General features: G+C 45.3%; 1 protein-coding gene across 50 annotated transcripts in view; it reads left to right on the forward strand.

Moving 5' to 3' along the window:
- SCRIB (scribble planar cell polarity protein) overlaps positions 1–27,257 on the forward strand; it is a 114,898-nt gene that overhangs the window by 53,271 nt on the left and 34,370 nt on the right. For 17 of the 50 annotated variants that reach the window (XM_052787993.1, XM_052787982.1, XM_052787998.1 and 14 more), the window contains 11 exons: positions 5,087–5,344; positions 5,594–5,704; positions 9,786–9,962; positions 10,406–10,522; positions 13,821–14,009; positions 14,745–14,864; positions 15,116–15,172; positions 19,039–19,095; positions 19,826–19,909; positions 24,177–24,584; positions 26,693–26,761. In XM_052787993.1, the coding sequence (XP_052643953.1) occupies positions 5,087–5,344; positions 5,594–5,704; positions 9,786–9,962; positions 10,406–10,522; positions 13,821–14,009; positions 14,745–14,864; positions 15,116–15,172; positions 19,039–19,095; positions 19,826–19,909; positions 24,177–24,584; positions 26,693–26,761 (1,647 nt within the window). The remainder of the gene's footprint in view (positions 1–5,086; positions 5,345–5,593; positions 5,705–9,785; positions 9,963–10,405; positions 10,523–13,820; positions 14,010–14,744; positions 14,865–15,115; positions 15,173–19,038; positions 19,096–19,825; positions 19,910–24,176; positions 24,585–26,692; positions 26,762–27,257) is intronic. The other 33 variants (XM_052788005.1, XM_052788007.1, XM_052788020.1 and 30 more) reach the window with 12 other exon arrangements.

Raw genomic sequence — 27,257 nt, forward strand, 5'->3', positions numbered from 1 at the left:
TATCTTGGCAGGAGACTTGAACTGGTACAGCATCTCTCCTTGCTAGTGCTCCCCCCTCCTCCCAAAATCAACCCCTTACCCTGATTGTTGCTAGATAGCCTAAATTATTTTGGTTTTGCTCATCTTTTGATGCTCCACTGGTACAGAGGCATGACTGAGAGGTGCAATTGCAGGCACACAGCCTATCATGTGGTGTTGATTTGCTCTACCTGTGGCAAGAAGGAAACACAAGATCTCAGAACAGAGTCAAAAGTCAAACCTGTCTCCATCCCCCATTAGCAGCTCTATTTATATCTGTGGGCAGCTTCATAGGAAAATCAGATCTAATTCCCTAGTAGTAGCTTGCAGTGTCTTCAGACTGCAGTGTATGGGCTCAGGGCTTATAGAACTCAGGGCCTTTGTTAGGTTTTAATGTGGATGAAGGCTGTGCTGTCATTAGTCCTCTGACACACCCCGCTGCAATGATGAGTGCAGTATTATTGCATAGGTAGGAAATATGTCTATGCTTGAGACCATGGTCCTCTGCTCTCAAGGATGTTACCTGTGCTGAAGTGTGTAGTCATAAAAGGTTTGGTGCTGAGCATCAGCTGCAGCTCAAACCTTGTGCTCAGTTATGATGAAAACAGGAACAAATTATTATCTCCTGGGAGAACACTTACCCAGTCTGGACTATTCGCATAACTTCCGTGCCTTCCAGCAAGTGTCTGACTGTTGCTTCTCCAGCAGCCATGCCTCCTGGCAGCAGTTGCCATTTTGCCTTTCCTACTTGTGGGGTTCACTGCTAAGTGTGATATCCACATAGTGGTAGTGTTACATCCTGAGGCCTCTCATATCTTCTCGGTGATATTTGTCCTCGAGAATATCTGCTTGCTGTAAGAGATGCATAAGCAGCTGTGTGAGTTTCACTCTGTCTCTGGTGAAATCTGGTGCCAGCTTAGAGCTGTGGGGCTGCCCTGGTCCAATGATACTGGACGTTGGGAGAGTATCTGTTCACTTCAAAGCAATGCCCACATAGCATCCTGTAAATTCCCTCTTTACAATGACTCTCTTGAAGCAGTGATTGCCCATTTTTATTGGAAAGCTTTTCAGGATGTGGTGATTCCTGGGATGTGCAGTGCCGGTTGCCTGTGTTCCCCTGTATCTGCATGGGGAAAGCAGGAGGGCCCTTGTTAGCATACAGGTGGTTTCATAGGTCCAGCAGGCAGAGGCCCATTTCCAAAGCCATAGTCATGCCTCAGTTCTCACTTCGCCAAAGAATTTTTGTTTTCTTAGGAAAAGAAATACAGCACAGCTTCATACTCTTCCCCTGTGCTCTAAATCGTCCTGGACTTCTCTGCAGGGGAAGGACTGGGATAGCTCCTTTTACTTTCTTAAGGGAGCTTTGAGTACATGGATTGAAGAGCCCAGCCTAGATCTCTCTCCAAAGTTAACACCCCACAAAACTCACCAGTGATTGACTACTAACTCTTCAGCTTTCCCCATATTCTAGTGTCTTGAGAGTCATTTTGGTAGTGGAAGACATGGGGCAGGGAGCTCCAAGGGGGGAATGTTGGAGAGTTTGAATCGTGGGATGGGAACCTAGCAGGGAGGGTGCAGGATTGTGAGCAGTGGTTAAGGGCAGCTAGTTTTTTGGGGTGGGACTGGGAGTAGACTGAAGGAAACTGATTCTGTGGGAGATTTAGAACAGTAGTAGCACCAGGCGACACATGGGGGTCCTACTGAGAGCAGTCTGATCACTAAGAAATTTGGCAGAATAATGTAACTCCCTGGCACACAGAAAAATGTGTGGAGCTAGGAAAGGACAGATGACACTCTTTCCCTTCCTCTGGGCACTTAGTTAGTCAAACTGCACTGGCTGGCCTTGTTCTCTTGCTAAGCAGAGACATAGCAATAAAGGCAACTGAAAGCTAGCTGTCCAAAAGCTGGGAAGGCATCATGATTGCCTGGTAATGGAGAAGTTAATGAGTAAAATGCCATCACGGGCTGTTATATGTGATATACTTCTGACTCGGGGAGTTCCTGTGTCCCTGTTCACTAGTCCATGGAAGTGCCACTGTATACTTTTGGTCTGACCATTCTCATCTTCTTGTCAGTGGCAGAAAAATGACAGAGGGGAATGCGTGAAGTCAAGAGTGCATGCTGCTACAGCAGGTCTGTCTGTGGAGTATGTCGGGCCTTGATCTGGTGATAAGAACCTAAGGGCCAAGTCTCTTCTGCATGTCATCTTTGTTAAAAATTGGTGTATCTGGCAGATGGGAGAACCCAAAGGCATGCTCCCTTCCCAGTCCACTGGACACAAGGCTGCTGCTTTTCCCCATTCCCAGGTCCAGTCATTAGGAAGGCTAAGTGCAGATTCCAAAGACAAACACACAGCAAACATGGCTGGCCACAGATTTACACAGACAAGAAGGGGGCAGTACCTTTACAGGCGCACACATAAACACAAACAGTCCTCATAGGGCATGAACATCACAGACAACTTAATCCTGTTTCTCCCTTCTGGCTAATCAGGTTTAAGGTTTGCTAGTAGAATGTGCACTCAAATCACATAAATATTCATGTTTGCAGGTCTCTTCAGTCTCTAGCCCAAGCATCAAGTTCTTCAAGGCTCTTTGGTCAGACCCTGAGCCTTTTATCCAGTTTCTGGGCCAGCTGTTGGGTCTTTCCACATTTTGCATTCCTACTTGCTGGCTAGTCCAACTTTAATTTTACTAGTAGATCTAGCACACATACCCAGAATAGAGAGCAAACTCATACAGTAAATACAGAGTTTGATAAAAAGATAGAGCAGGCTATGGTGATCAGGTACAGGGCTTGGCCAGACAAGCATACTGACCAGCAACCTGCTTGTGTGTGATCAGCCTCTTTTATTTTCCATCCTCTCCATTTTCCCATGCTTGTTCCTCCCCTCTCCTCCTTGGCCACTCCCCTTTCCCATCTGTGATCCTTCTGCTAAAAATCCCATAATAAGTTTTGCACATTCCCACAATCCCCCTTACAACTTCCCGTAGCAAGTTTGCTCTTTCCTGTGAGAGCTGTTCTGGTAACCCATGGTAATCTTGATTTCCTCCACATATTGATTACCAAGTTTTTGGTCACACTTCTTTAACATTAACTTTACCATTTGAGTGATTCCTTTCATGATCCGTCCATGAGCGTCTGGAGTCTTGTCTCTGTTATCTGTTATTAAGGTTTGGACACCTGTGTGTTTAATTTATTATCTTTTCTGCTTATTGCCTTGTCTCTTATGCTCAGCAGCCATTACCCAGGTACCTTTATATCCTTCCTCTTCCTGCATGCATGTGCAGGCTGGCATGCCTTCGCATCCTTCTGTTTGTCCTCTATAGTCAGTGCTAAAGGTGTCCCTTTGGGGACAATCCTCTGAGTAGAGGAGATGCTGCGGGGCTGAGTTTTCTGTTTGTGTCCAATGCAGCATAGGGCTGTCTTTCCTGTCGTCTTCCGTGTTGTAAGGGGAGTAGCACACTTGACTGTGAATGGGATGGGGGAGGTTGGGTGAGGGTGGTGGTGGTGTTTATGGAGGTTCTGGACAAAGCCTTGTCAGACTGTATGCAGTCAGCTTTGTCCAGAAACTGCTTTCTTGGAAGGAGCTGGGGAGTAACTACAATACTTCTAGGAATCAGACAGTGAGGAATCGGGCTACAAAATCCAGTTGCTGTGGCTGTTACAAAGTCACGTTATTATTTCGTAAGTTGATCAAACTCCATCTTGACAGCTGTTATTTTCGCATCCTCATTGTTCGTTTTGGAAAGCTTTTCCAGAACCTAAGGACTAGAAACCTTTTAATTTTCAGCTTCAACTTTGTCATGGCAAGTTATGTCCTTTTGGCAGTGTTATTCTAGCTTAGCTCTCCTCTCAATAGTTTGTCCCTCATACATTCATGGAGAATAGTCACATCCTTTCTGGTCCTTTGAGTTTCTAGGCAAGCTGTTTCAAATCTTAATTTTGTAGTAAAGGCTCTCTGTTCCCCTGCCTGTTGTAGCAGCTTTTCTCTGCACATCTTGTTAACTTATGTTAGATAATTTTTTTGTGTGTGAAGGATGAGAATAGTATACAGTTTTTCAGATGAGTTCTCTTGGATGCCTTGTATGAATGACATTGCTGCTTCCCTGTATGTACTGGAAGTACCTCTTTGTCTGAAGCGTTGTATCTTTCACTGATATCGCAAAACAACTGTAGTTGTATTCTTCAAATTATTTGGTGTAGCATATTGCATAAAGTTCTCTTGTCCAAAAGAATTCTAGTTTTCCTTTTGTGTCAGCCAGTCAGTCACTGTGGACTAGCAGAGTCTCTTTCTCAGTGCTTCCAAGTCTTTTTGTACCTGGGGTACACTTCTTAGGGCTTAAAACTGACATCTTCCCCAGACTGCCATGACCTTGCCCAGCATGGGCGGACAGCAGCCCAGTGGCCAGTGACAGGTCCTGTCACACATCAGATCGTGCTCTTCAGTGCCCGTGCCTGGGCTTTGAGAGTGATTGATAAGGGCAAATGGCCTAGTTCAAAGGCTGCTGATGCTGTGGCACATTAGTGTGTTGTGGCATCGCTTCTGGGAGTCACTGTTTTGTCGTCTTCCCACACTGAGATCTTTGGACCCATTCCTTTAATGCAACCTCTTGGGCTTCTTTTGTTGTGACCCGGTAGGAAAGCTGAAATGCAAAGCCAAGAAGGAGTGACAGGTACTCTCCTGGTAACAAGTGAGCCACAGCATAGTCCGGGCAATAGCTAGGTTTGTAGTGCTCCAGGAGGTGTGGAGCATTGTACTTGATCTTCATGGTCCCCTGGAGCATCACTGATGCTGTTAGGGCTTGGAGGTGTACAGGGAAGGTGGGAAAAGGGCTGGTAAGCTGTCTAGAAGGAGGATTGTGGTCAGGTAGGAATGAGCAGGTGCCTGTGTCCCTTTACCAGATAGGAAGGAATGGGGTAAGTTACAAAGTGCTTTGGGGAACAGGCTTTTGAGAAGGGGCAGTGTTCCAGCAGAATGGGGTCCCTTAGGGTGCTTGGCAAAGTGCTTAAAATGACAGGGTGTACTTGGGTGATGGTCTGACACTGAGTTTGCGGGTTGTTCTAGATCAATGGGGTAGACATGACAGAAGCCAGGCATGATCAGGCAGTAGCGCTGCTTACCGCATCCTCCCCCACCATCGTGCTGCTGGTAGAGAGAGAGGGTGCAGAGCAGCTCAGCGAGGGAGACTCGCCAGGCGTGCCACGAGTGCGCATGCACTCCCCACCGCCGCCTCCCAGCCATGGGGAGAGCCCACCGGAGGAGACGCCTTCGCTGCAAAGGAACCATCTGTCTAAAGGCCTGGAGGATCAATATCCCATTGAGGTGAGTCTGTCTGTTGCAATATGGGATAGTGTAATCTTGGGCGGTTTTCATTTGAAAAATTGGTAGTCTGATGAGGGCTGGCCCACTGTGTTATCAGGGCATTGAGAAGTAATGGGGAACCCCCTTGTCCTGTGGGTGCTTACCTTGTGCTCACTCATGCAAAACATCCCTGACTCCATGTTTTTAAGTGTTTGTGGTTCTTTTGTGATATCCCTTATTCCCTTTGACTTTGCTGCTTCTTCCCTCAAGGAAATTCACCTTGTAAAAGCAGGTGGTCCCCTGGGACTCAGCATCGTAGGAGGCAGTGACCATTCAAGCCATCCATTTGGGATTCACGAACCAGGTGTCTTCATTTCAAAGGTAGAGTCCTGTGTGAGCAGCGTAACAGTGGACTTTCCTGAGCTGTTTAATTATTGGGGTTAAGATGAAGGATTTTGATGCAAGAGACTGAGAAGTACAGTATAAATTTAAAAAAAAAAGGGGGGGGGGGGGGAGAGGGATGTGTGCATATGTAAAGAGTTAGCTTATACTAGACATACTGCTGCTGTTGTAGAAATCTAAATGGCATGTAAAAGCCTGCAAACCTGTATAATTCATGCTGAACTGTTTGGGGAGAGTTAGCTTTTGAAACTGCTGAGCTTATGTTAGATTTTAATGAATGCTGGAAAGATGCAGGCGTTTCAGAAAACCAGTCATTACTCAAAGTGTTAGCGGGATGAATGTGTAACTGTACAGAAAAACAGAAGTGCTCTTCTGCATTCAGGCCAGTGTCCTTCGACCCCACATTCTCTTTCCAGTGGTGGCATTAGCTGATGCTATTTAGAGACAGCACACAAGCTGGCAACTTGCTGCAGCTCATTCCCTTCGCAGTCCCACACATCCGCACTCGTTGGATTAGGGATGTTAGAGAGGACATCCCTGCCCAGCCCCTTCTGCATCCATACGTCTCTTGTCCCTTGAACATGCTGAATCTGTCTCCTCTAAACCTATGGCTGCAAGTCCCAGAACATCATTACCTGTCACCTGAAGAAGCACTCTTTGATCTGCTCTGAACCAATGCCTCACTGGTTACACTGAGCGCTCCTCCATTCTTGTATTGCCCATTAGGTAAACAGAAGTCCTGTATTCAGCTTATTCACCACCTTCAGTGCTGTAAACCTCATTCATTCTCCTTCCTCAGGTTTCTCTCCAAACTCAAGAGTTGTGGCCTTCATTTCTCCTTGCAAGGTGCTGCTCCATCCCCTCATTATTTTAGTTGCCTTTCTCTCTGGACCTTCTCTAACCCCACTATGTCCTTCTCAAGATGTGACATCACAGGATCATTCAAGTTGGAAGGGACCTGCGGAGGTGGTTTGACCTCACTGAAAGCACAGGGCCAACCTGGATCAGCTTGCTGAGGGTCTTGTCTAGTCAGGTTCTGAGTATCATCAGAGATGGAGATCTCACAGCCTCTCTGGGCTCCTCTTCCAATAACTACTATTATGGTGAACATTTTCTTCCGAATATCTAGTCAGAATTTTCCTTGCTCCAACTTGGATCCTGTGCCTCTTTCCCTATACTGCTGTGTACCTTTGAGAAGAGCCTGGCCTCTGTTTTCTCTGTACCATTGTGTTAGGTAGTTGAAGACAGCAGCAACATTGCCTTTAGCTTTCTGTTCTCAAGAATGAAAAACCCCAGGTCTCCCTGCCTCTCTTTGTACAATGTATTCTCTACATCCCTGTTCATCTTCTTGGCCCTCCGCTGCACTCGTTCCAGTTTATCAGTGTCTGTCTTGTACTCCAGCTGTAATGTCACAAGCACTGATTAATGGGGAATGATCACTTCCCTAAACTCACTGGTTACACCCTCCACTGTTGCAAGGGCACACTGCTGACTTAGCTGTCTTTCGCAGTACACAGGATCCAAGCCTCTGGCCAGCAACAAGCCTCCTGAAACAGCAAGTTTGTTTGACAGATGTGTGCCTCTGTTCCTTGCAGTAGTGGTTTCCAGTAGGTTTTACCTGACGCTTCCTTTTGGTGCTGACATGTTGTTGTGGTTTAACCCCAGCCAGCAACTAAGCACCATGCAGCCGCTTGCTCACTTCCCTCCCACCCAGTGGGATAGGGGAGAGAATTGGGAAAAAAAAAAGTAAAACTCGTGGGTTGAGGTAAGAGCAGTTTAATAGGACAGAAAGGAAAAAAAAAAAAAAAATAAAATGACAATAATAATAATAATAATAATAAAAAAAGAATTGGAATATACAAAACAAGTGATGCACAATGCAATTGCTCACCACCTGCCAAACGATGCCCAGTTAGTCCCCAAGCAGCGATCCCCCCAAGCCAACTCCCCCCAGCTTATATACTGGGCATGACATCACATGGTACGGAATACCCCTTTGGCCAGTTTGGGTCAGCTGCCCTGGCTGTGTCCCCTCCCAACTTCTTGTGCCCCTCCAGCCTTCTTGCTGGCTGGGCACGAGAAGCTGAAAAATCCTTGACTTAATATAAACACTACTTAGCAACAACTGAAAACATCAGTGTATTATCCACATTATTCTCATACTAAATCCAAAACACAGCCCCACACTAGGTTCTATGAAGAAAATTAACTCTATCCCAGCTGAAACCAGGACACGTGGTTCATTCTGGGATGGCTCTGGTGCTTCCTTTTGTGTAGTTTGTCCTCATCTGCTACAAAGCACTATACCTATTTTTAGATGCATGTCAGTAGAGAGAAAGGCTCTTTGCTCTGTTGCCAGCAATCTCAAGCTCCCAGCCTTCCTCAGCTTGGGACCCTCTGCCATTTGTTTAAGCATAGCCCCTAGCTGACCCTTCTTCTGTACAACGTGGGATTTGGACTCTCCTTTCTGCAGGGTTTCTGCAAAGAGCCTGTTGCTGTCCTGTTCATTTTCACTGACACTATGCATTATGCTCATCTCATCCTGTAGCTTCTTCACCGGCCAGCTCAGCACCTTGAGCGGAGCACACCTTCCACTGGTGAGGCCACCACCAGCCTCAGGGAGAGGTCCCAGACACTCCCTGTAGCCCAAGACCCTGAAAGCTGCATCCTTCCTCTAAAGCGCATGGGATACTCTGGCTGGTGCTGGGGACCTTACCCTGTGGCATATCACCATCATCCTTGCACAGTCCTCGGCACAGTTTCTGGGTCCCCTTCTGCTCTGCCTTTTTGTGAGCAGAGAACTGAACAGTCCTGGATGTGTGGGTGATTCTGTCTGTCTTGGTCTCAGTACCCTTTCTGATGATGCCCAAAATTTTGTTGGCTTTTTGTTGCCTCTTCCTGCATGTGGAGCCCATGATTTCAGAGAACATGTGACAAAGTCTCTAGGAACTTTCCTGAGTTACTGTTTCTGAGTTCAGTGTTGTGTGTGCATGGTTTTAGGTGTTTTTCCGTAGACTTGTTGTCTGTGCTGAAGCTCATGCCATGTCCTTTTGTCCAGTTTTCTTGACTCCTTTTGAAGTTCACCACCACCAGGGTGGTATTTGGCTGCTTAGAACAGCACAGTATCATCTGCAGACCTGGAGATTTCACTGTTCACTACCTTTTCCAGGTCACAGATGGACATGCTGAATAACACCAGTCCTGCACCAATCCCTCAGGAACCCCACCAGTGAATCTTTTGTGTCCTGAGCAGCAGCTGTCCAGGCCTGCCCTTTGTTTCCTCTCCTTTAACCAGCTTTCAGTGCATTAAGATGGCCTTTCCTCCCATCCAGTGGATATGGCTTCTCTAATAGCCTTTAGGTTCAGACCTTGTCAAGGGCCATTTGGAAATCTAGAAGTTATGCCTACCAGACTCCTTCCTTCGTGTGTTCATTGTTTTTCTCAGTGCTTCAGCAGGCCAGTGAGGCAGGATTTGCTTTTACCAAAGCCAGACTAACTCATTCCCAACAAACCCTGCTTATCCACATGCTCACAGATCTTACTCTTTCTTTGTTGACTCTATTGTTTTACCAGGAATAGAAGTTAGGTTTCTTGGTTAGTAACTGTAGTTCTCAAGATCCCCTCTAGAGCAATTCTTGACGACTGGAGTTGTACTGACACTGTCAGTCCTGGTACAGTGGCCATTTGTAGTGGTAGATGATGCACTTCTGACAATGGCTCTGCAGTTTAACATTTGAGTTCCTTCAGAGTTCTTGTGAGAAAGCTGTCTTCTGGTTACAGTCACAGGCAAAATAATGGAAAAGCTGACAAAGGATTGTTACAGGTGAAAGTGATAATATGAGAATATAAGAACATATTGAGTGACACTTTAAAGCAAATCTTACTTCATTCTTTGTCACTGTTCACAGATATGTTACCTCTTGGAGAACTTTGGTTGCAGAGAGAGAAGTCAAAACAGGCCTCAGAGGATGTTGAAGGATAGCCTAGGCACGCAATCAGTGTCTCTCCAAGGACAAATGGAATTTCCTTCTCTAGTTGTAACATTAATGATTCTTTGTAGGTCATTCCCCGTGGACTGGCATCTCGCAGCGGTCTCCGTGTAGGGGACAGGATCCTGGAGGTAAATAGCATTGACCTGCGCCATGCTACCCACCAGGAAGCAGTGAATGCCCTGCTCTCCAACACTCAGGAGCTGACTATGTTAGTAAGGCGAGATCCGCCACCACCTGGTATGCAGGTAGGTTCTGAGTAAGAGAACTGGGGGGAATCACACTCTTCTTTTATAGAAGGATCACTTTTGAAGGCAATTTCTTATCTAGCTGGAAATCTGGGACTAGGGTACAACCAAACTTCTGGTTGAAATTTCCTTCTCTTTTGGTAGAATCCAGTCTCTCGTAAGTATATATCCAGTTGAGGACTGTGGAGGGTCTCTTGCCATGCCCATGGTGATAACTGTGATCAGAGAATGATCAGATTTCATGAAGACCAGACCTGAACAGGAGACAAATACAGAAAAGGGCAGAGCCTCATCAGAAGGAATAAACTGTGCCAAATGAGTGAAAGGTCTAATTCAGGCCGTTTTCAGGGTATTTAGAATATGGCCAGCTACTAGGAGTGTTTCCCTAACAATTCCAGTCTGAACTTGACCCAGAAACAAGGATACCTTTTCTGTGTTTACAGGAAATATGCATTGAAAAGGCTCCAGGAGAAAAGCTGGGCATCAGCATCCGGGGTGGAGCAAAAGGTCATGCTGGAAATCCATTTGATCCCACTGATGAAGGCATCTTCATTTCTAAGGTACCAGACCACTAACTCTGCAACTTGGTTGCATGCAAGGACTGCTAGGGAAAAGGGTGATTCCTGTGGAATTTGTTCGATATACTCTCTCCACTTTTCACTGGGTACATCAATTCTCCCGGAGTATTCTCCATCCACTGAAGGAGGCGCACCTGTTTCGTATTTCCTTCTCTAGAACAGCTACAAAATTTCTTCTTTCATTTTCTATGTTTGCTTTTATTTTGCTTTGCATTTCTTCTCTTGCCTTTTTTTCTGTGACATAAACCCATACATCTTTCCTTTTCCCCTCCGCTCCTATTGCTTCGCCAAGTGATTGTGGCCTTCCTGCCCACCCAAACATGCATGCTCTTTCCTCCTTTCATTGAAAGCATTATGAATTGCTTACCTTTCCTCCTGTGCCACACACCGTGTCTGTAATTTTGTTCCCTTTCCTTTGTAAATGATTGCTTGTGTGCGTATTTATTTGTCATGTCACTTTTCCCCAAGAAGTAACATGTTTTCTTTTCAACAGTATACTGTGTATAAGCTTATGCTCCTCCTGACCCTTACCAAAAAGTATTGCCGCCTCTTTCTTGTTAGCAACAGAGCATAGTGATAAGTGGTGTAATTTTTGGTCTTGCTGCTGACCAAAGGGGAATTCTGGATGTTCATGTTAGTGTCACTGGTTCCCTCTTTAGCTGGTATGGTAGGGTAGAAACTCGGCTCTAGCTCTAGAGGTCTTAATCCTTGCTGGATGGTGGCTACTTTCAAAGAAAGGGAATACTTAACATTTGTTACTACTTGGATATAACTTCTTTATCTGAGTTCTAAAGTTAAAAGAGTAAATTCACTCTATCAAAGTAATAGTTGCACATTCAACTGCAATATTTGTAATAGCTGTAAAATAAAACCCAAGATTATTGTAACCTACAATTATTTTTAATGATTAAGTTTGGTTTTATCTCCTTCAGTGTTACAGCATTTAGGGGTTTGGAAGGCTTACATTTTAGTCCCATTGCAGGGTTAGTTTACACCCCCCCCCCCCTTTTTTTTTTTTTAAATAGTACTGAACTTGTCTGCTCTCCCTTCAACTGTGTTACTTCAGCTTGATATCTCTTCCCGGTCCTAACCAGTGTTCTTCCTGCTTCTCTTATTTTGTCTGTGTATTTCCAGTAACTGAGAGACAAAGTAGTGCTTTTTCTTCTTCCTCCTCTTTGGACATCTGATTACTACCTTCTTTCTCATTAGTTTTTCTTAATTTGCATTTCCATTGAGTCCCTTAATTGTCATTTTTTTAAAACTTGTAATCTGGTTCTTCCTTTTTAAAACCTTCTTGATGAAGTGTTACAAGTTGAATACCATGAGAAGTATAAATTATATCTACAATTTGAAATTCATGATCTGTCTCAATGGGGATAACTCAGTGTCCCTCAGTGACATTTCAATAATACAGATGACAGTTGGCATTAAGGACATTTTTCTACATTAACTTCACCTCCTCCCATTATTTCTGGGTGTTCTACTGTCACACTTATGCACTTGCTCTCCCTGGAAAAGAAATTGTGAGTATTCGGTCTTTTTCCATTCAGCTGCATGTTACCACTTTTGTGCATGCACACGCACTCACACACACTTACATGTTTTCCTTTACAACCCTGAAGAAATTATGTGTAGGCATGCATGGCTCCTTTCCCTCCCTCCAAACCTTTTTTAAAAAAAAAAAAAAAGCATGCAGCATTTTTTCTCCTCTTTTTACAGGTACTTTATTAAACATATATCTGTCATTTTTTCTCCAGAACAGCTCTATAAATCAAATAAACACCCATACAGTTGGTTTGTTTGGGGTTTTTTTCACTCTCTGATCCCAGTAATATGTGGTGTGCAGTAGTTTTTTCTTTCCTTCCTTCCTCTGATGTTACTTGTGCCTCCATCCTACCTTGACAACCAGTCATGCATGTCCTTGCATTTCCCCCACCCAGCAACCAACTTTGTGTGCCCTTGTGCTCTCCTTGTGTTCGTCATACATCTATGGGCTTTGCTTGAGATCCCTGACATTGACGTATTCTTTCTGCGAAGCCCTTGTGTAGCACTGGTCACAATTCTCTTTGTAAAGTGTAGTCATGTTGGTTCTTTTGCTTTGAGACTGGGCCTTTGAATTGAAGCTGTTCATTTGTCTCTGGTGTTCCCAGTGAGGTCTTTCTGTATACCAAATGTACCAAGGTCTTCATTTGATCTAGGTTGACTGTGTGTACGTCCCATTTTGTTCCAGGCCTTTTGGTTTCTTAGGAAAAAGCAATGCCCATTTGGTGATTCTGTTCCTTTCCCTAAGGCACTTTAAGTTGTATCCTTTATTTCTGTCTGGTTCCTGATAGTAGCTTCTCCTATTGCCATTGTTCAATTTTTTTCTCACTTCCCCAGCTTGCATATTTCTCCTGAGCCTCATGTTTGCATGTGTTTGGGTTTTTGTGGGGGGGTTTTTTGGTTTTTTTTCTTTTCTTTCACTTTGTACCTACAGCAAGTCCTGCAGTCTCTTTTCCCTGTTCTGAAGGGGAAAAAAAGGAATAAAACTCTTTGCTTTTACTGCCTTTGTTCTGGTGGCAAAGCATGCACATTCATTCTCTCCTCAAACATATATGGGTGCTTGCACTGTTTAAGACAAACTCTGGCTTTCATGTGTCTTATCAATATGCTGCATGCAGTTGTTTCCCCTGGTGACAGCTTGTGTACATGAGGCAAGTATGAGTTCTTGTGACATGCTGAGGAAAGAAAATAGGAGTTACACATTATTTCTCTGAAAGAGAGGATGGAAAATGACAGACATGCGTAACTTGTTACACCTGTTTACCACAAAGACAGTGAAAAGTCTTTATGCCTCATTTATCTTTATCCACAAAAATTATCCTTATGCTTGCATTTTCTGTCCCTCTCCCAACAAAAAACTACTAGGCTTTCCTTTCTGTGAAGATAAGATAAATCGTAGATGCGAGAGCTTTCTTTCTCACCTGCTTCATTGGCAAAACAAAAGCAGTTTCTTTCCTAGGGACAACACGTTTCAAATACAGATTCTTTTTATCTCCCATAAGAGGTTTTTTTCACACCTGTTTCCTCTACCAAACTGTACATGTTCTTCCTTTTCTACCCTCTCCGTAAAGTATATGTGAGTACTTCCAGACACTTTCCCTGACATGTAGCCGCAGCCTTTTCTCCCTGTTTCCTTTGTATGCTGTCCTCTCTCATTCCTTCTTCCTGATGCTTCCCACGCTCTATAATCTTCTCTTACCTCCTTACATGATATCTTGATTCACCCAATTTGTTATAGGTGAGCTCCTCTGGGGCTGCAGCCCGGGATGGCCGTCTGAAAGTGGGAATGCGGATCCTGGAGGTGAATCATCAGAGTTTGCTGGGAATGACGCATACAGAAGCAGTACAGATACTCCGAAGTGTGGGTGACGCGCTCCTTGTGCTAGTGTGTGATGGCTTTGATCCCAAGGCTGCAGCTGCTATTGAGGTGAGAACTGAAGTGCAGGGTGCCCTTGTACTGACCAGTACCACAAGAGGATCCCACCTCTTTCTTCATAGAAGATTGCTGGTTTTTTCCAACCTTTTGCTGTAGTTGGTTTTTTTGTTGTGGGGTTTGGGGTTTTCTTGTTGGTTTTATTTTTTGAAGTCCCAGATTTCAAAGTCTGGTCTCCTGCTATATGAACTGCAGGTGGTTGGCAGTTCATAAAAGCAATAGTCTCTAAAGACTGTCTCTCTTCTGCTGATTGCAGAACTGTTTCACAATATCACTGCACTGGTTAGAAATGTAGTTTTCAAGCTAATTTTCTCCGGGCTATTTATGCCTATTTTTTCTTGTGCCAATGTTATATTTACAGTAAATTGCCTGTCTGTTTATTGGTGTTTGCCTTTCCCCACAGGGTAACACTTACCCATAGTGATCCTGTGCTTTCTCAGCTTTCTTTTTTCAAGGCTTACTAAGTAAGCTTTTTTATTCTCCGCTAGAATATGTACCCAATCCCTGGTCACCTTATCCCCTTTCTGTACCTGTTTCAGTTTAAATTCGTCTTTCTTATACCTGAAGTTCCTTGAGTAATTGACAGCTGAAATAATGTTTCAAGTTGTGAAAGAGTTCTGACTTAATTAGGATCATCTTGGTACTCTGTATCTGTGAGCCCAGGATATGGAATTTTTTGTATGGCATGCTGAGGGCTTCCACCATGTTTTTTGCCTTTTTGCTTTGTAGATGTCCCCAGGAATTATTGCAAACCCTTTTGCTGCTGGTATCGGACGCAAGAATAGCCTGGAAAGTATCTCTTCCATTGATCGGGATTTAAGCCCTGAAGAACTGGAGATCCTACAGAAGGTGGGTATTCAGGCTACAACTGGGAGAATGTTAGGCAGTGGAAAAAATGTATGAAAAACTCTAGTGTCTCCCTTGGTGCATGGAATCTGCAACATAATGGGTAGTGGACTTCCTTTTTATGGGATGAGCAGGTCCCAGCACTTTCATCAGGAACGCGCTAGGACGGGACTCTGAAATCTTCATGAGGTTACAGGTGCTCCGAGTGAGGAGAGAGCACTGGGTGAAGCGGCTCTAACTTTGGTCTCTCCTAGGAGATGGAAATGGTGAGAGAAGCAACTCAGTGGGAGAGAGAAGAAATGGAGAAAGTGGTGAGAGATTTTTCACATAGCAGAATCTGTTCTGACAGTGGTTCTGCCAAGCCTGTGAGCCCTAAGGAAAATGCCACAGATTATCTCTATCCTATTGTTAATGCCATGGGGGGCTTTGGGCCTTCTCTCTTCATAGTGCACCGCTCAGTTATTCTAGCTGCTTTTTGGCTTTGCCATATCTTCCAATGTACCTCTTTGGTGGTACTCTTCTGTTATTTGCAGAGTTCATCTTTGTTACTTGCTGGTACATTCTGGCCAAGCTGCAACTTTGAGAAAAATGGCCTATTAGCTTGGAAGTCCCACAGTTCTCTCGGTACAGCACTCCATGACCTGACAGAGCTTTTATGAGCAAAGATGAGAACACACAGCTCAAAATTGCCCCGAATTGAAGAAGTGGCACTGTTAATCAATCACAAGTTTGTGCTCTTCAGTTTACATGATCATTTTTCTAATTTATTATGAGAATTTTGTATTTCTGCCCACTATTTCAGCCTTTCACAGAAATAGATTAGCAGAGTCAAGCCCCCTGGGGACTTGGGTTTTCTAGTTATCCCACTTAAAACTGTAATTTATTCAGTCAGATTCTTTTGGAAGATGAGGGAAAATTGAATTTTTCAGTATTGTCACTTAGGAATCTGCTCTCCTGGCAGATCAGTATGTGTACGTTTTGCAGGTGTTTCTTCAGGCTTCCAATTTAGATATACCTAATATTTCTGTAGGTTCTTTCTGTAGTTGTAATCACTCAGGTTTTTTTACATTTGCTACCCCACAAGGTTGTAGTTATGTTGGCAATTCTGGATGGAGGTGAGCTTTATAATTTAGTTATCGCTTGAGATTTTACTTGTTTTGGAAAAAACAGTCAAGGTTTTGAATAGACAATGGCACAGACTACAGTCCATGAACAGGAAAATGAACAAGAAAATGGCTGTATGACCTTCCAGGTGTGCGATATGTATAATCATTAAATACACACATATATTTCATATTTATATAATCCTACTCTGCCTTCTGTCAGTGACTGCAATGGGCTACGCAGGGTACAATTTTACAAAAGACTGGGGTAGAGAGACAAAAGGGGTTCAGTGTGTTGCAGACTCCCTTTGGAAGCTTTGATTTATCTTTGCTGGCCTACAGCTTAGATCGGTGTCAGCATGTGCGAGAATAAGACAAGGGATTTCTGTCCTAAGTATCTGCAAGGTGTTCTGATGGTGTTTGAGATCTATACTTAGATGGGAATTCTTCCAGTGGAATGACCTTCTAGAATAATCTTCAACCTGATTAGTTGAAGATGTCCCTGCTCATTGCAGGGGGGTTGGACTAGATGACCTTTAAAGGTCCCTTCCAACCCAAACTATTCTGTGATTCTATGAATAATTTGGGTAGGAAGGGACCTCTACAGGTCACTTGGTTCAGCTCAGAGCAGAGCCAATTTAGATCAGATTTAGGTTTTTCCTATAAAATATCTTGTTCCTTGCCTAGGAAGGAACTGAGGGTGGTTTGTTGTGGTTTCAGAAAAACTGATTTTGTAGTGTTACTGTTACAGCAAAGGGTGTTCCTACCAGTTTTATGTTGGTAGCATGTGGATTTGAATATTCTCTAGGAGACTTCAGCTACTATGAGTCATTATCAGCATTTCTAACACCTCTGGATAAACCAAGAAGAGCAAGTCTGGCTCCAAAACCATGCTGCTCTGTCTGAGCAGGTTGCATTAGCTCAGTCTTAGGTGGATAAGGCTTTTCCAAAATTTATGCTGAAATTACTTAAAAACACTCCAGAGACTTTGTCAAAAAAACAGAAAAACCTTTATGATTGGTGATGCAGCCTTGGCCATATCTCATTTCAAAAAGTGCTGATGGTATTATGATAGCTTTTTATGGAAAACTTGAACTTGAAATTTTATTAAAATGGTTAATGTAAAAGAAAAAAAACTTAGCAATAGCTAGTCATTCAGCTATCAGCAATATTTCAAAACAACAGTGGACATCTCATAACAAATATCATTATTCTTCCTGGAGGCTGAACAATACACAGTAATCATGGTTCATCTTTCTTGGATGTTTGATTTTTGATAGATTTTTAAAGCAATATTTTGAGGTTGCAGTGACGTGTATTTAGGGACTTCTAAGGTCTGTATTCCTGTGTACTGCCTTTTCTCTCGCTATAGTGTGGCTTAGTATAATTACAGTGTTGTCTGTCCCAACCTCTGAAGAGCTGAGAAGTAGGCCTGTAGCCTGGTGATCAGCAGAGGCCAAGAGTCTCCTCCAGAACTGCCTGTGCCTCCTTACAAATGTGCCTCCTTACAGTAAGCTTGTGAATGGAAGAAATGGGAAGAATTTTGGCTTTTCTATACTTACAGTTAGTCCTGTAGAGGTTTTCAGATACTACTGTTGCCCTCACTCCATACATCTCTCAAGTTCAGTACTTTGATAATTCAGTTTCTAATAGCAGTATTAGTAACTCCAAATCACCATGGACTGATTCACAGTGCATTTCTCTATGCCAACTCTAGAGCTGTACTTATTTTTCTAATCTTAATCCAGAGCTTCTCCAGGCTCCCCAGATGTTGTCAGAGATGAACTTTGAACATTCTGTAGCTCCATCTGGGCTGGCTGGTGCTCTTGTCTCTTTTCAACTTAAGACCTCAGAGGAAGATCACATACAAGATTAATGTCAGCTTGAACACTCACCTTACAGATAACACTTGTCCAAAATAAGCATAACCAGATTCAGAACAGACTTTAGCTTAAATATCCGTAAATAGCCCTTTGGGTCTTGTGATCCTCCAGAGCATTAGTTTTTTCTCATGATGCTCATTATTGTTTGGAGATCCGAGGGTGTTATGTGGGACACTGATTATTTACTAGTGGGTAATGCACAGAAGCTTTTGAAGAGAAGGGCCTAGGTGCTTAGCAGAATTTTCAGTTAACACCCTCTGTATTTCTCGGATGCCTTTCACCTCCCATCCTTCCAGCCTTGGGACTTCTGGACCATCTGGTTGCTACTGTTTGGGAGGAGCAGCCAGGAGGGTTGCAATGCACAATAGAATGCAAGAATGATGCTGCTTTTGTCCACAGCCCTCGCTCTGCAGCATAGGTGCTGGGCAAAAAGTCACAACAGTATAAATGCACAGAAATCATTCTTTAAGACAAGTAACATATTACTACCTTCCTCTTGCAGCTTGGAAGCAAGCCCATAGCTGGGGCTTGTGAGATTAGTCACTGGTCACTCTTATAATATTCCTGTGCTGCGCTGAATGACAGAGAGCTGACCAGATGATTTTAAGCCCTGCCTTATGCTTATACAATTTCTGTCTCTATATATAGTCTTTTGGCTGTGATGCTATAAACAAGCACGTGATTTTTTTAGGTCTTTTTCCTTAGTGACAGCTAGGCCTGTGCTCTGTAGATTTGTTTTTCCATTCCCTTCCAGCCTCTCCAGTCTGTGCTCTGTCAAGATGTCTCTTCTCACAATAAGCAATCTTCTTTCCCTTGGTGACGGCGTACCTTGTGCTTGGGGCGGGGGGGGCTTTAGCTCCTTTCGCTTTTCCCCAGGATTGACCCTGCTGAGGATCTTAGAGATGTCTGCTCTCTTCCCCTCCTCTGGTGACACCCTGGCCTGTGTTGTACGGGGTGTCCGTTCCTGTCTGTTTTGCTGGTGATAACCGAGCTCATGCAGAATTCCAGCTCCTCTGTCCCTGGGCCCAACCTGTGCACTGGGTTTCTGCTTGCCCTCTCCTGCCGCCACTGCTGTTCCTGCTCCTTTGTCCCCGCTTTGGAGTTGCTGCACAGCATGGTGCTGATGTCTTTCCCTCTCTCTTTGCCTGTGCTGCTTGGATGCTGCTCTGACTCTGTCCTGTCTCATGGAAGGAGTGGATGCGTAGGGAGCGGGAGGCAGCCACACAGCAACTTGAGGAGGAGGCAGAGGTGAGGAGCATGGTGGGAGGGTTGGAGAGTGGCAGAAAAGGGCTGAGCTGGACTTGAAGGCTGACGATACCTCTAAAAGTGCTCATTCCCTGTAACTTCTGTTCTCCACTCCCCCACCCCCAAAGACTTGACTTTTGGGTGTAAGAAGATACCAGAAGTGAAGAAATCTGTAATGTGATTGAGGAAGGAATGGTTAAAAACAACGACTTGAATTAGAAAGGCAGACATGCAAATGGGAAGCAAAATCAAATTAAATTATACAATGAGTGTGACTTAAGGTTGAGAAAAGATACTGTACAGGAATTGTAGATTTGCACTCTCAAATGTCTCCAAATACAGACTGGAAGCCTTTCTGGATGCTATTTGGAGAAAACTGGTACGTATGTCACATTCTCCTCTCCCCCTATAAGGGAGTGGACATGTGCCCATGGGGGCAGGAGGAATGGTGGGGATCTGTGCACCAGTGGGTGACCAAGGGCCCAGAGTGACCTGTTCTCTGCAGTATTTCTCAAGCCTGGCCTCTGTCATGGGTCCCCGTGGTTGTGTTTGGAACAATTCCAGGTTCATTTCCAGGCAATGGGAATTTTCTGCAGAGTTTGGAGATAAGGCCTTGGTTATTACTAGGGGTGGTTTCCTTTTAATTGCTCTTTCTAGTTGATTTAGTTGACTTCTGGCCTGATCTCTTCCTGGTGTTTGTGTTTTTCTTGCTCCCCCCCTTGCCCCTCTCCAGAATATCACCAGTGAACCTTTGAGACTGGACTATCGGACCCTGGCTGCTTTGCCCAGCAGTGGCTTACAGAGAGTCAATCGCACTGTAAGTGAGGGGCTGTTGAGATGTGGGTCCTTGCGTGGGGGAAGCCGTGGTCGTTCTGTTACCTGCCCTCTCCTTGTGCCCTGATGTGACAGATGACAGTGCTCTCTGCAGGGGAAAACTGGGAAGCAGAACTGTGGTAGACTTTGACACTGTCTGAAACAGGAGGCAGCTACAAAAGAAAGATTAGAATAAGAAAATGAGGAGAGCAGAGAGCCAGGTCACTTTCCATTTTGGAAAGGGAAGTGGCCTGTGTAATTGCCAAGACGCAAAAGGAAGTGTCTTGAACAAGGCAGAAAGAATAGCCCAAGAGGAGAGAGGGACACATGTGAATGGGAGAGTGCAGGGGATTTATCATGGAAGGAAGCCCCTACTGAAAGCTGCAGAGGAGGGAGGGGAAGATTCTTCCTGACAATGTGTGCATAGCTTAGGTGTAAATTTATTGTGGGATGGTGTTTAGAAAGGAGGAGGGATGTAGGGTGCTGATACCAAAAGTATTAAAAGAAAGTCAAGATCCATCTAGGACTGCAAAAGGCAAAGTGGCGGTGATTGCATATCATGACTTAGCCCTGATATGGCCTTGGATACTCCTGCCCATGACCTGCATTTCAGTCCCTGATATGTAGTGGTGGCTCAGCCAAGAGAAAATCCAGATTTCAGAAACTTCACAGATTACAAAGTCATCCGTCTCTCCTGTGTTGTTTAAAATCTCGCCTCACCTCTCCATCTTGCTTTTTTTGGTCATGTTTTATCTTCCCTGCATCATACCCATTTCACTGGGTTTCTGCCTGCTCCTTCACAAACATCCTCAGTCTTCACGTCAATTTCTTTCCTCCTGTTGCAGCAAGACCACCCATTGCTGTCATCATCAGATTCTGCATTCCCATTCTGTTGTTTCAGGATCATCTCTTTTACCATTACCGTCTCCATCTCATTCTATCCAGACAGGTCTCCTCTCCTATTCATCTATCCTCTCATTGGCTTCAGGCCCTCTTGCTCTTCTGCTTTCACACTGATTAGAGCCCAGCTTTGTCTCATTTTGTTCCTTCCCATACTCCCCAGCTTTTGGGTTTTCTCTCCTGGCTATTCACACAGAAAAGTATTATCAGGAAAAGGTTTAATGTATTTTTAGCATCTCTTAGTGTAACTTAGTAGCTGGAAACAAGGAGAGAGCCAGCCCCACGCAAGCAGCTGCCTCTTTGCTGGACAGCCCTAGTGTTGTTCAGAGCAGAGCAGCATTTGGGAACTTGTGCCTGAGCAGTCCATGTCAGCCCAGGAACGCCTGGCACTGGAATGTGGGGCTGAACATGCTGGAATGCCGGGCTGTATGGGCGGCATCTATAAATGTCCTGTTTCAGGGGAAGGGCCAATTGGTGCCCATGTTTATCTTTTTCCAGCTGTCATTTGCCCAGCCCTGTCTTTGCTCTGTTTGAATAAATATGTCTGCCTAGATCATGAGTACAGGGAGATATGGGCTTTGAGGACAGCAAGGTTCTGGCGTTCCTTCAGGAGCCTATTTGGTGACTGCCTGGAAGACTCAGACACGGATCAGTCCGGCCAGCAGTAAAGCACGCGGTTCAACTGACAGGTTGTCTATCTCCAGACAGTCTGACTGAATTAAGATGTCTAATGCTATTTCCCAGTTCCCATAGTATTTTTCCTTCTCTTCCTGTCTCTAGGCCAACTTTCTCACCACGTACATTCTCCTCTAAACAGTGCCTACAGATCTTTTGTTGCCGTATAGCTCCCTGCAAGGGAGTTGCAGGGCCTTGCTGTTCTTCACACTGTCGAACAGGAGGAGGTGCAGACCTCTGTCGTGACTGCTGTAGATTGTGGGTGGAATTTGTCATGAGGATTCCCCAAGAATTGCCCCTAAAGAAGGGGGCAGATGGTTGTGTATCTTGGATTAATCAGTATTGCTGTGTATTGGTCCTTTTGTGAGCAAGATTTAACAAAGGCTTAATGAGATGCAAGCCTGTTTTGTTTGTATACTTTTAAAACCCGAACTGAAAAATTCCAGTTGAAACCTGCATGAGAATGCTCGTCTCAGTGATGCCCTCCGGCTGTGCCAGCTTGTCAGTAACTTGATGTCTGCAGAGTACCCAGTGCACTACAGTGTCTGAATACTGCCATCACAGTAATAAAAGAGCTATTATAGTCTCTGTCTCCTGCATAGTACAGGCTTGGAAACCATACCCATGAATGACTGCATCTAGCCACAACAAAACATTTAAAGTCTAGTTTTGCTTTCTGGACTATAAGAAATGGAGAAGATTTTACATCTCTCAGTAGCGTGTCACCATGGTTAGTTAATTAACAATCTGTACTTTCTAGTCTGAATTTATTTCTCTTCAATTTCTAGCCATTGATTCTTTCTCTGTACTTGTTCATTAGATTTAAAATTAGATTTCTTTCCATGTCTGGGGCAAAGTGATGGATCAGAACTGCAAATGCATTTCTTCTGTATTTGCCTTGGAGGATGCAGGGTAAAACATGATTGTCCTGTCTGCTAGACTGGGGAGTGACAGAGGCAAGGCTGGGAAAAGCACACAGCATTGCCAAAATCTTTGCTTACCCAAAATAGAAATTGTTGCTTGTCTGATAAAAATAGCCCGCTGTGAAGTAGAGGGAGGGAGGCATCCTGCACTGGAATACACTGCTGCAGCAGAAGCGCTGGAGGTTAAAGCGAGGGGTAGATGAAGCTCAGTTCCAGTCATGTCCATGAACGAAATAGGGATTGAGGCTCCCCATGGACTATCAGACTTCACGCAGTCTTGGTGAGATGCCCATTGCCACAGTGCTATAGAAGTGTTGTTTACTTTTTCCCTTCATGCTAAGCAAAGTAGGCCTTGCTGGTGGGATTCACCTGGAACCCGGGTTGGTCAGTGTTTGTGCTCTTCTGCTTGGCAAGGCAAAGCGGCAGTGGTGTCGGACAGGCCTGGCTGTAGGACCAACAAACCCACTTGGCGGTGGTGGATTGCTGGCAGTGTTTTCATTACAGCATCCCCAATGAACAGATAAAGTTCCTGACAGTACTTTTTGCCTGGCATAACTTTGTGTGCACTAGAGCTCTTGCTAGTGTATGGCACTCTGGGAAAAGAAGGTTGGAATTCGGAGGTTTTTTGGTAAGGTTTTTTTACATTGGAAAGTCACATAGCTACAATAGCAAAATTTTTAAGGGTAGCACAGGCTTCACTGTCTGAAGAAATATGATATGAGCCAGGGCTCTGCCAGCCACTGCTTTGGGTTGGGTTGGGGTTGAGGGGCTAGGGGAGGGCCTCAGAAATTCCTGAGCCTCTCAGCTGCCATTGTAGTCACCAGCCCACCCAGCCCTTGAGAGCTATTTTTGTGAATGCTGCCATGACACAGGAGTTGGAGAATGTGCTCTGAGCAGAAGAGGTCTTTCTGCTCCCCGGCAGGCACTTGGATAGAAGGAGATTTGATCATTGCTCTCTGATTATCTTTGCTTCCCTGAAGAAGGCTTTGGCTGGGGTAACAAACTCTCTTTTATAGTATTAAAAGAGGAAAGGTCAGTGCTTCATCTTGGATAGGTACAGTTGAGCCTAGGCAGAACTGAAGCTCTGTTTCAGTCCTGCCTTCAGTAAGAGCGCTCAAAGGGATCTGTGCTCTGTTAGCTGTTACTTAGCTCTCTGTTACTTGTTGGTGTGTATTTTGATGAAGTGGGGCCATAAAAGTGTGTTTGGCCATGCAGGTGTGATGGAGATGCATGGGGTAGATGATATGGTGATGACTGTGTATCTGTATGGAGATGCACTGGAGTGAGGTGAGAGGTGTTATTCTGCATGAAAGTGCTGGAACTGCTTGAAAGTATGCTGGGGTCAGACAGTTGATGTTTGGCTATGTGATGGTAGAGTTAAATTGAGGATGTGCTGCAACGAGATGGGAGAGGATGTGTGCTTGTGCAGGTTTGGGCAATCAGTTTTGCTAGAGAGCAGCAGTGTTACTGGTGAGCTGCTGAAGTGCAGACTGGATGTGTATGAGAGCTGGAAAAGTGCGGGGAGCGTGCCTGTGCCTGTCAACTATTTGGTGTATGTATTGTGTGCTGACAGCAAGGTCCTCTCTTGGAAGTAGGATTCGGGATCAGAAGTTTGGTGGTAGAGTAGAAGAGAGGGAAGGGGTAGTCGTGTGGGCATTAGTATTGGAATTCTCTCCCCTATCCTTCAGCATCCACAGCTGCTCTGTATTTTCTCCCTCCTCTCCTTTACTCTGTTCTCCTTATTTCTTTCTGATCCTTTTGTTTTCCTCTCAGCTTGTTCAGTATAATAAGGCCAGCTCCAGAATGGAGGGCGACTGCGCTATGCTGTCTCTGCCAGTGGCGCAGGACAGCCGGGATTCATACACAGAAACAGCTGCAGGCCCGATCATCGGAAGCGCGGCTGGCCTTCCTCAGGACCATGCATCACCTGACAAGTGCACGAGTGGGGCAGAAAAGCCCCAGCTAGACAAGCAGGACCCCACGGGTTGCCCCTTGTCCCAGGACCAGATGCCAAAGACGCCAGAGCAAGAGTGTATGATCGACTCTCAGCCGATCCTCTTCAGTGAGAACCCCTTTGTGGTGGCTAACCGCAGGGGGAAAGCAGCAGGCAAGGCTTGCCTGGGGGGCCCACCCCTGGGCTATGGCAGGGAGGGAGTGCTGAAGACCAACCTTTACTCCAAGGCAAGCAGTCCCACCGCATGCTGTGTGTGGCATGCAGTCATGCAGTTAAGGCCACCTGCATTCTACTAAACCCCTGCGCATGCCCTGGACCCCAGATGCCAGGCAGCACGAGGCCTGTGCGGGGGCTCGTCCCACCTAACACATGTGCTTCTCCAGTGTTGCGTGCGGAGGCTGTCAGTCGCTGACGGTCCGTGAGTTGTCTTCCAGCCACTAATGTACCCCAGTTATTGCCAAGTGTGCGTGCTGCTGAGCCCCTCTTCGAGGGGAGGCAGTGATGTCAGGTGGCTTCCCCAATGTCTCTCTGGGTGGGCAAGGGTCAGGCTTGGAGCAGCAGTGTTCCCTGTCTGCTGTGGTTGTGAGTGGGGCGTTGGCAGGGCTTGCAGAAGAATGGCGGTGGTGTCACACTTGTGTATCTGGGCCTGAACGAAAACAGCCGTTTTTAGACCTCTGAAAACTAAGAGGCAGTGCAGCTGACAGTTAATCTACAGCCCAGGAGCGTGCTGTTCCTTGAAGTGACACGTTACAGTATATCTAGACTTTCAGATTTCAAGGGAGAACTTTGCTTTCTGCTCTGGGAAATCTGTATTTAACTTTCTCACTGCTGCACAGGAAACCTGTGGCAGAGCAAGGACTAGACCCAAACGTACTATGTTCTAGATTAGCACCACACCACTCTCCCCTTCTTCCTTTCTCTGCCTTTTGGGAAGCCTGAAAAGCAAGAGAGGCAAAACAACCGCAAACAAACAGCCCACGCGCAGAGAAGAAAAAGCAAACAAACAAAACAACACTCAGCTGTAGTTCTCTTAGGTGTTTTTTAGCCTAGTCCTTCGTAAGAATTTGTTTTTCACAGACGTGTAGGCAGATAAGCAGTAGAGCAAGGCATGTAGTTGAATATCTGTAACCTCTCGGTATATTGAAAGTCAAAGGCTGTGGTTTGGACATTATAGACATCCAGCTTGAGAGTTCAAAAAAGATCAAAAAAGCAGTGGTCACAAAGCACTGACCCTTTTTGAAGGTAGACTTTATGCCAGATCAGCTATCATCAGTCTGGAGGTGGGTGTCACAGTTAGCTGGAGCTAATCTAATTCCACGTTGCTGTCAGAAGGGATCAGTTCCCCCTGTCTGCATGTTCTCGTCCTGTGTGCTGACACCAGAACTGGAGCAGTCGTGTGTCAGCTGGGTTAGGGAGCTGAAGTCCCTGAAAAACAGTATTGTAGAACAGCTCCTTCCCTGGGGATTGGTAAGCTGCATGTGCTGGCACACAGGAAGACTTGGATAGCAGTAGCCAGAAGCAGGGCGAGCAAGAACACTCTGCAGTGGAGGCATGGAAGTAGATCAGTTGCTGCTGCCGCATTGTCTGTCATTACAGTGCTAAGAAGGGTCAGATGTTTTCTGTGCTCCAATATAAACTTCAGATCCCGTCTCCTGGCTTGGTCAGTAGAAATACCATTGCCCAAGGCTTTTTAAATCGTGCTCCTTAATCCTGTGGACAGACTGCAGGTAATTATTGGGACTGCGCTCTGTTGTTGTAGGTGTTGGGGCTGGCTGTAGGCTGGCTCATCGTGAGCGTTGGTGATCGTGGATTCCTGTGGAAGAGGCGAGAGCCCTGTCGTTCCTATGCTCTGGACTACTCGTAAAGGTCTTACTAGTAGGCCAACAGCAATGGATGTGGCTGGCTGGGAATGAATCTTGTCCCCTTTCAGTTGGCAGTGGCTTCTTTTCTGCTCAGTGTCTATACAACAGGAGGTTTGCCTAGACTGTAGCCCAGTCTGTTGAGGGCTAAAGAGAAGTTAGGGGGAGAGGATTCCTGGGGATGTCTTACAAGGCAGAACGCTTGTAAGTTGGCCTTGCAGGGTGTTTGGATATGATCTCAGTTCCAATGTTTAATGTCATTCCCTTGCTGTTTCTAGTGCTTTTTGCAAGTTTCTTCCATGTGGCAGCTGCTGTTGGGCCCAGTGCTAACTCTGCTCTCTCACAGTGAGGTGGCCCATAGTTGGCCCCGGGCTGAATGTCAGTGGTCTCCTTTGCCTCCTGGTCTCACTGCTAAGGGAGAGGCATGGAAGTTGCTGCTGTACAGTAACTATCTAGCTTTGTCTTCTCTCTTTCAGGCTCCTGCAGGCGAGTCTGGGACAGGAAATTCCAGGCGTGAAGCCCCCTATTCTCCTAGTAATCAGCAGGTGAGACTGCTCCCAGGACAGGCAATATGGGGAAGGGTAGGGAGGCATGCTTCCAGGGCAAGATGGCACCAGGGCAGAAGGGCAGAGGAAGCTGTGTATGATTTCCATCCTTGAGAGGGATACTTTTGAGGTGGAGGGGTATCCATCACAGGAGGCAGTTAGAGAACTAGGGAAGGAACTCTTCTCTTTCAAAATATCTCAGAGACCCAGGAGTATAATTAGCTAGCCATAAACTAAGTGGAAAATAATTGCTCTGAGGGGTGACTTAATTTGCAGGGTAATGATCAGGGGAGTACCTAGAGTGACTACAAAATGGTAGTTGTCTTTTTTGAGAATGGCCTCACCAATGCCTTATACAGAGACTATTTAATTCTGGCAATTGGTACATCAGAAGAAGTGGAGAAATCAGGATTTGGAGAATCATCTCAGGTCTGTAAACCAGTGCTACTCAGTCTCCCAGACAGATCCTGAGTTCTGTTTGTGACACTGCTGGCAA

This window comes from Harpia harpyja, chromosome 5 (assembly GCF_026419915.1).
Source record: "Harpia harpyja isolate bHarHar1 chromosome 5, bHarHar1 primary haplotype, whole genome shotgun sequence".
NCBI lineage: Eukaryota > Metazoa > Chordata > Aves > Accipitriformes > Accipitridae > Harpia > Harpia harpyja.